Source organism: Protobothrops mucrosquamatus, unplaced genomic scaffold (genome assembly GCF_001527695.2).
Source record: "Protobothrops mucrosquamatus isolate PMUCROS unplaced genomic scaffold, P.Mucros_1.0 scaffold10063, whole genome shotgun sequence".
In the NCBI taxonomy this organism is placed as follows: Eukaryota; Metazoa; Chordata; class Lepidosauria; order Squamata; family Viperidae; genus Protobothrops; species Protobothrops mucrosquamatus.
Genome location: NW_015395850.1, coordinates 1 through 8,489, shown reverse-complemented (window position 1 = coordinate 8,489; position 8,489 = coordinate 1). Strand labels below are relative to the sequence as shown.

The 8,489-nt window shown below is 36.9% G+C and overlaps 1 protein-coding gene across 1 annotated transcript; it reads right to left on the bottom strand.

Moving 5' to 3' along the window:
• Window positions 1–942: 942 nt before the first annotated feature.
• On the bottom strand, window positions 943–7,368 carry LOC107301111 (secernin-3-like; the record flags this gene model as incomplete). The annotated part of the gene is given in 5 exon segments (XM_015830375.2): window positions 943–1,165; window positions 2,024–2,186; window positions 4,652–4,864; window positions 6,066–6,265; window positions 7,187–7,368. Coding segments are annotated over 5 exon segments (981 nt in total), but the record flags the coding sequence as incomplete, so codon positions are not given.
• Between the last annotated feature and the right edge of the window lie 1,121 nt (window positions 7,369–8,489).

Genomic DNA, 8,489 nt, shown 5'->3' with positions numbered 1-8,489 from the left:
TGTTTTTTTTCCTCTCTATTCCTTATATATTGAGCCAAAAGGGAAACTGTTTCATTTCGAGTTCTGTCTAGCAAGATTTCTTCAAAGGGGAATTAAAAAGGAAGAGGACATAACAATTATTTGTTTGAAATGAGTTTCAGGGAACAAAAATCTATTTAATCCAGAACTAGAATTTAAGTATGTTAAGCTAAAAAATGAAAAACATAGGCCAGAGGAAATAGTTAAAGCCACAACTCAGAAGTTACAAAAGGAAGGAGAGCTTGAATGCGAAAGGAAGAAGACTGTGAGGACAAAAGGCACATGACGAAGTGAACTGCAGCTAATGAAAGCTTATATAATGAATTTCATTTGAATGTAGAGACTCAAGAATACAAAAGCTGTGTCTGAGGAATTAAGAAGTATAAATGATCTGAAGATTGTCACAGGACCTCTTGCAAATAGGTGAAATCTAAGATTTGGTTTTTTTAAAAGTCTTGTATATAGTGATTTGTGATATAATCTGGATATTACTTTTATTTGGGAAGATTCACGAGAGTTGCAAAAAAGTACTGAACTTTCTAGAAGGAGAGCCGTGTTAGGAGTCTGGAAACAGCTTTTCCGACTAACACATTTAATAAAATTAGCCTTTTAATAAGATTTGCTAGTTGGAAAAGGTGGTACCAGATTGCTTTCAAAAAAGAAATGAAATTTATCTGAGAACTGAAATAAATTAATTTAATAATGATATGAAAACCACTAAGAAATAGGTTCTACTGTTCTATCAAATTATATTTAATGTGTGGCTGTTAAAAGTATAGTTATGAAGAGTTTTTTGGGAGTTTACTGAGAATGTATAAAACCTGCTCTGACTTTCATAAATTCATGTTAACCCTATGACTGAAAATTGATCTGCCAGAACAATTTTTCAATGTCTATCAGCTCATACCAACACAAAGTTCTTACTTTGAATTTCAAAATTAAATCACAATTCCAAGATCAACCCACCTTTGAGGACTCCATCATGGCAATTGCCTGTTCATGCTTTTGATAGAGCTCATGTCTCCTATCTGGCTTTGTATGAAATCGTGGCTTCTTTTTAACTGGATCCTCAGGGCCAAATACTGGAGAGCTGGTTTTTAGAAGCTGGGTAATATTTTCCACAAAAATGAAAGGTTTAAAAACAGACCTGCAAAATAAAATGAAAATAAGCAAATATGCAAATTAGTTGCTACTTTCACATTCCAGGGTTATATTTCATTCAGCATAAGTTCCAGGAGAACCTAAATTTTCATATCAATTCTCTCAATCACAGTCTAGTTGATTGGGTAGAAAAGTTTCTGGAACCAAGAAGATGGCTTCCCAGCAGATAAAGAGTCCTAGTGTACTTTTAAAAAAAGAAGGCTTCCAACCCAAAACTACTGAAGCATTAAATGCCTTTCCTGTTGCAGAATTGGCTTAAGATGAATCAGAAATTTTATCAGATTCTTTAATCCTGTACTTTTCTAAAGCTTCTACTGATCTTTACTTACCCTGGGTCATATTTAGTACTTCTGGAAAGGTTTCAAGCCTTTTGTTTACAGATTATGCGTCTATAGATTATGTTGATTGATTACGCAGCTGTAGATTATGCAAAAGAGACAATCAACCAGCCCCAAAGAGAAAAAGATTCCAGCACCTCCCCACCAATAATCAGCACTCAGATCAGCATAGATTAACTCCAAGGTCACCTTCAAACCAACAATCAAGTAAGCAATACCCCAATCAAGAAACTGCCAAAAAGCCATTACTAAACAGCCCAACCAAAGAATCCCTAAGACCACCCCCATCCACACAGACATCAGCATATAAACTGACAGCAAACAGCACTTTTTACTACCACTAATGATGATACTTATCATAATTAGGGTGATGAAAGGTATGTAAGAAAACAAGCAAGCTCAGAGAGCATCAAGGACCCCCTCATTTCAAGCCTTTTATTTAAAATGGCAAAAAAATAAGGAAATGGTTAAGATTTTGTTCTTAGGACACATTTTATCTGCATTACCTATCAGGATCTGGAGTTCCAGTGAAGAAATGAATACAAGGGAGACTAGGATCTTGGGGAAGTATAGAAACCATGCTTCCCGTGGTCATGAAGGCACCTTCCATGTTAAGACCACTCTCTTTATCTCGAAGAATTGTCATCATTGTCTCAGCTGTTATGTTGCCTAGATAAGATAGGTTATTTGTTTAATACTGTATATACCACCCATTTAATATTTATGCAAAATTGCTAAAAGGCAGGAATAAAGCAACTAGTATATTGATAAGAAATGGCAACACGGTAACTTTTTTCTTTTCAACTTTAAATTTTAAAGTAATTGCTAAATACTTACCTGTTTACTCTGGCAACCCCTGGAATTTTTGTGGCCCTGCTGTATTTGTTATGGTTCATCACACAGCCAGACAGATGTTCAGACTGGATTTGTCTGACTAACGAGTTCTTCCCAAGGACCTGATATATGCTATTACTATTACTATTATTTAATTTTAGAAATATTGTTTTAAGCTTTTAATTGTGGTTTATTGTTGGGAGCCAACCTAAGTACTGTGAAGTGATAGTGCAAGGAGTACCTCTAAATAAATAAATGTGCTTGGTATCTTTTTCTCAAATGAGAGGATATGAAAAGCACCATTTTGTTTCCGCTTCTAACAACAACAACAACAAAATTGGATCACACCTGCAGTTTCTGTTGTAGAGAACAGAAGTCAAATGGGCTTCTGGTTATGCAGAGAAAAAGGTAACAAAAAATCCTGCAGGAAAAAGTAAGTAGAGCAAAACAGGAAAATATAAGAAAGCAAGGTGGAGAAAGAGGTGTTCCATGAAAATGAGAGATGAAGCAGAAGGCAAAAAAGAAGAGCAGAAGAAGTGGGAAGGAAGAAGAAGAAGAAGAAGAAGAAGAAGAAGAAGAAGAAGAAGAAGAAGAAGAAGAAGAAGAAGAAGAAGAAGAAGAAGAAGAAGAAGAAGAAGAAGAAGAAGAAGAAGAAGAAGAAGAAGAAGAAGAAGTAGTAGTAGTAGTAGTAGTAGTAGTAGTAGTAGTAGTAGTAGTAGTAGTAGTAGTAGTCAAGGTATATATGCACATGATCAAGAGTTGGATGCAGGCTGGAGATTAGACAGTCTTGAAATAATCAGCGAAATCTCTGATCTCAGGCATCTGTAAATCTAAAAAAATTCACTTTCTTTGCATGGTGACAGTCACTTTTCCAATCTAGATTTTCAGCATATCTTCCTGTAAATTCAGAATATTCAGTAACCATTTTAAAATAGCAATTGCAGTATTTAAGGTAATTCCTTTGTATCAATTTTAGAAGTTTTCCTCTTAAATAAATGAAAATAAAATATTAAGAGACCAGGGAGGTTTACAACAACGATTTTCTCTCAACTAAGTTAAAAAAAAAAAAACCTCCTGAATTGACTGATCACTTGATCACCCGTTGTGACTTAAAAGTGATTCAGGTAAGTACCTGAAAAATAGGGATTTAGCAGAAATATACTAATAGAACTCCAAAACATCCTTAACCTTAAACAAGCATTAAAAAGATGTTCAGCTTGAAGAACCCGCTATTCTGCCAATGAATGAAATTTGCATGATTACAGGGCAATCACACAGGCAAGGAATCCCCAGTAAAATGAATATTGAAACAGAAGGGTGCAACTGTGTTTGGCTTATTTTTTTTTTCAAAGCACACATTCCAATTTGTATGTTGAAGCTGATAGTAGCAAGGGAGAAATATGACCTTTTCCCTGACTCCGTCATTTTGGAAACTCTAATAACGCTTCAAAGAAGAAATATTTCAAAGTGGTGTGTCCCCTCCAAATGTGTGGTTAACACTGCAACTCCAGAATCCGTGGGCAGCAGGGCCATTGATTACACTGTCTGAGAATCTGGAGATGTGCAACCTGAGCACATGAAGAGATCAGACTGGAAAAGGCAGCCCTAGAGAATGTGTTTCTGGCAGGATATTTTTGGATAAACACAGAAATTGTGTTTTAAATACGGTAATATAAACAGTGGGAAAGAGATGGGGCAGAAAATAAGTATGGGGAAAGAGAGACAGGTGGAAAAGAGAAAGACAGAAAAACTTTAAAATTGCTAAAGGGCTTAAGTTGCCAATTCAGAGGGTATTCTATATCTAGAAAGTATCGGAACTCCTTGCATAGACAAATAATAAATGGATAATACATTTTAATGTTGTAAGATCCCTTGCTGCATTTGATTCAGGAACTATGTAGATGATCCAAGTTATCCAGTACATAAAACTATGGTAAAACATCAAAAAAGAGACTTAAAAACAGTATTTTAGGATCTAGTCTGGGCCCTCACTGGGACAGAGGTTTAGTCTTCCAAGCTTTTAAACTTGTGCTGGAGCCCATCTTCAGGGAATGTCTATTCTAAAGTTTATTTATTTATTTATTTATTATTTAGATTTATATCCCGCCCTTCTCCCGTAGGACTCAGGGTGGGATTCATGCTGGAGCCCATCCCTGAGGATGGGCTCCAGCATGAATTTTATCCATTTATCCTGTTCTTTCAGATTATATATAGAATATATATAGAATCTCATTAAACACTACATCCAAATCCAACTATAAAATGCAGCTATAAGATCTTCTATAACTTAACAGAGGTACCTGCATATTTCTTTAATAGTTTATAGCCTTCACAGTATCTGCCCCTTGCAGTTGTCATTCTGGCAGTATTCACATATGAGTACGTGGCAGCAAAATCAAATACTTCTTTACCATCCCACCAGCCTTTGCTTAAAGCATAATTCCTTAGCTCTGGATGTTCACGGTCAATTTTTGTTGTGATGGATAGCTGGTTGGAAATATTCCGTGTTCCTTCTGTTTAAAAGGGAGAGGAAAACATGCTATTACACTTCTAAATGTTTCTGCCCCAAACTGACCTACTTAAAAATTATTAAACTGAGATGTCTAAATTTACTGTTAGAAATTTGGGAAGAAGCTACTGTAAATCCCACAATATGAATGTTGACTGCTTCTTGACCCACTCCTTCCTCATTTGCAATAATTATATTTGGCCATAATAAACACACTGGGACAATTATAAACTAGACTTTTTCTCCCAGCTAAAACTAAATAACCAACAAATATCAATTTAAGCACTAGCACTAACTGAAAACCATGACTGGAAAAAAGAAATTAAGCACATGATCAGAAGAAAGCAGCCAGATCCTGGCAACTGAAATGGGTGCCAGTTTTTAATATAATGCTGAGATTTTTCATTACAACTGTTCACCAACTTATTTTTTTAAAAAAAGATGAGGATAAGGCATGTTGCAAGGAACTGCTAATCCCCCCCCCCCTCCATTTGCCTCAGAGGATCATGGAATGTATGGGCAGAAAGAATAATTTCTAAAATGTTTTCCTTTTCTCACCCATTCTCTTTTTCTTCAGTGCTGAAGAAATCTGAAGAAAGGGAAGTAAGTTGCCGCAGAAGCCTTTCAGGCTTAAATGAGGATTATAGCTGCTTTTTATTTTTAAAGGTTCTGCTGGCAGAGAATCCAGATTGTAACTGAGCTGAAACAGGCTTGCTTTCTGTAAAAACTGTAATAGCATTAGTGACATCACTTTTATCAGTATAGCACTGGAGAGAGAGGAGAGAGGAGAGGAGAGGAGAGGAGAGGGAGGGAGGGAGGGAGGGAGGGAGAGAGAGAGAGAGAGAGAGAGAGAGAGAAAACTGTGTGTAAGTAAATAGTTAGGTAGACAGACAGATGATAGATCAGGAGTGTCAAACTCGCTGCGTCACGTGACATGTTGCGATGTATCGCAACTTTTTTCCCCTTGCCGGAGCTGGGGTGGGTGCAGCTTCTGCATGACACATCCGGCCCGTGGGCTGGCAGCTTGACACCCTGGATTAGATGATAGATGATACTGTAGATGACAGATATAGACAGACAGAGATAGATGACAGGCAGGCAGGCAGGCAGGCAGATAGACAAACAGGCAGGCAGACAGATATGACAGATAGACAGACATTGTCCACTGAGAAGTCTTAAAATTGAATAAAGGTTATTATTTATACCTTTTACTTTCTCTGCAGCCCAGTGCTTTCCAGATGTTTCCAGAATCCAAGCTTCTTTTCTGTCTGTTATCAAAAAGCTGTTATGGTAGGTAAATGTCATTTGACTCTCCATACAGTTTCCACCTTGATTATACTTGTCCACCAATTCAACAATAACACCGACAGCTTTTTCTGCAGTATCTGCTCTTTCAAGTCCAAGCCTAAAATCAAATCAAAGGGTTTTAGCATTCTGTAACTTTCTTCAACTTCAAAAGACAGAATTTGGACCTGCTCATTTATTTCTCAATCTGGGCTCATGTTCAGAACCTTAAAACAAAGTTTTTGGGATGAAAACTATCACACACACCTACACAACATCCTAGCAACTACAGAACTGCCATGACAGAGGTGCCATTTGTCCGTTTGTCCATGCAAAACTTTCCTACAGACATCCTTGAACTGGTAGGCTGTCTATAGGGAAACCAGATTTTATGAACTACAAATGACTTATGACCACAATTAGGAGTGGAACTTCTGTTGCTAAGTGATCTAGCCGTTAAGTGAAAAATGGCTGATTTTACGACTTTTGTTATTGTAGTTGTTAAGCAAATCACTGCAGTCACTAAGGGAATCCAACTTCCCCCATTGACTTTTCTTGTCAGAAGTACCTGGGAAAGTCACAAATGGCGATCATGGGAGGATACTGCAACCGCATAAATACAGTACATTCCAACTGCTATGTGCCCACATTTTTGATCATGTGACTGTGGACCCTACGAAGGTTGCCAATGTGAGGAACGGTTGCAAGTCATTTTTTTCAGCACCGTCATAACTTCAAGTGGTCATTAAATGAATGGTCATGGGTCAATAACTACCTCTAGTGTCTTGTAGCTTTCATAGTTTCTGGACCAGGTCTATGTAGTTCCTTCAAAAGCTAGGTTTTAGTTTTCCATTTTAGCAGCACAATTCTGCATTAAGCCCCCATTTACCCCATAAACTCTCCAGGTAAAATATTAGTGTTGTTTATTTTCCATCTCATATAGTAGTTTCCAGAGGTGGCTGTTTGACAAAGCACCACAAGTATAAACAACCAATTAGTTTCCACTTGGTTTCACATTTTATCCAGCAGACTTAATGACAACCTGACAAGGTCCATGCCAAGGAGTGCTTCATCACTGCAGACGTCTTCTTTTCCCCATACGGCTTCATTCCCAATGCAGACTCCACATTCATTGGCTCCCATTTCAGCACCCCATAGCCAGGATGGACGGCTCAGGACAACTGCGTACGTTTTTGGTACTTGTTCGATTTCTATATAAGTACACTGCAGGAATGATAATTTCAAAAATATTTTATGAATTACTTTTTAAATCACATATAACAGATACAGTACTTCTCCGCACTTTTATTATAATGCTCTGGGAGCCTCCTAGCTCTCACTGGAATTATAAGATTCTTTTGAACAAAATGAGGTCCTGGAATTTAGAGGTTCCAGTGGAAGGCAACGAGAGCAAAAATCTGACTGCCCTCACAAATTTGTTCGTATTGTCTAAAAATATAGCAAATTATGGGCTCAAATCCTTCCTTCAATACCATTTTTTTTCTTATGAAAACTACATCTAAATTCAGCGGAACTATTTTCATGCAAGATTTTATGTTTAAATTCAGGATAAATGGCTACAGACCGGAATTAGAAAGGAATTCCAAGAAGTCGATAAAGTGTTTTTTAAACAAGCAACCGCCCTAAGTGGAAGAAAGGAGACCTATACCCCTAAAATATATCCTAAATATTCTAAGCTAGAGAATATATTTTGTTGGAATGGCCTTGAATTGTCTATCTCTTGCTGTACAAGGTAAGGAGAAAAATCATTCAAATTTAGATGTTCTGATATTCTATACCAAACCAAATATTGATGAAAAGGATTAAATAATGTACTTGCTTGCAAAAGTTCTTAAAATACCACATGCCTGAAATTATGGAGAACTACTTCCGTTTGGTGCAAATAATAGTAACCAGAGTCATACACATTGTGCTGAACCATTGTTTGCTTAATCATGGTTTGGTTACAACTGGCTTGGATTAAATAATGAATTAAATCATAAACCACAGTTTATACATTGTAATGGCCGAGTTCGCAGAATACACAAAACCCGAATTCAGACAAATCATACCATGGTTAATTGCAACCTTTAGCCAAAACCTGACAGCTAATTTGTATTCTCCACTGATCAGATTTGGAATCAGCCAGATTTTGATGGCTGGGCAACTTCCATTCTTGGCTTACAATTTCAATCCAGTATAGGTGTCTACTAGAATCTTCAATGATGCAAAAATGATGAAAGATACATCATGACAAAATAAATCTCTTTTTCTTTTGTACCTGTGTCCAGATTTGACTGTAAGTTTACAGGTCACATAGTTTGCATCAAAAATACACATTTCAT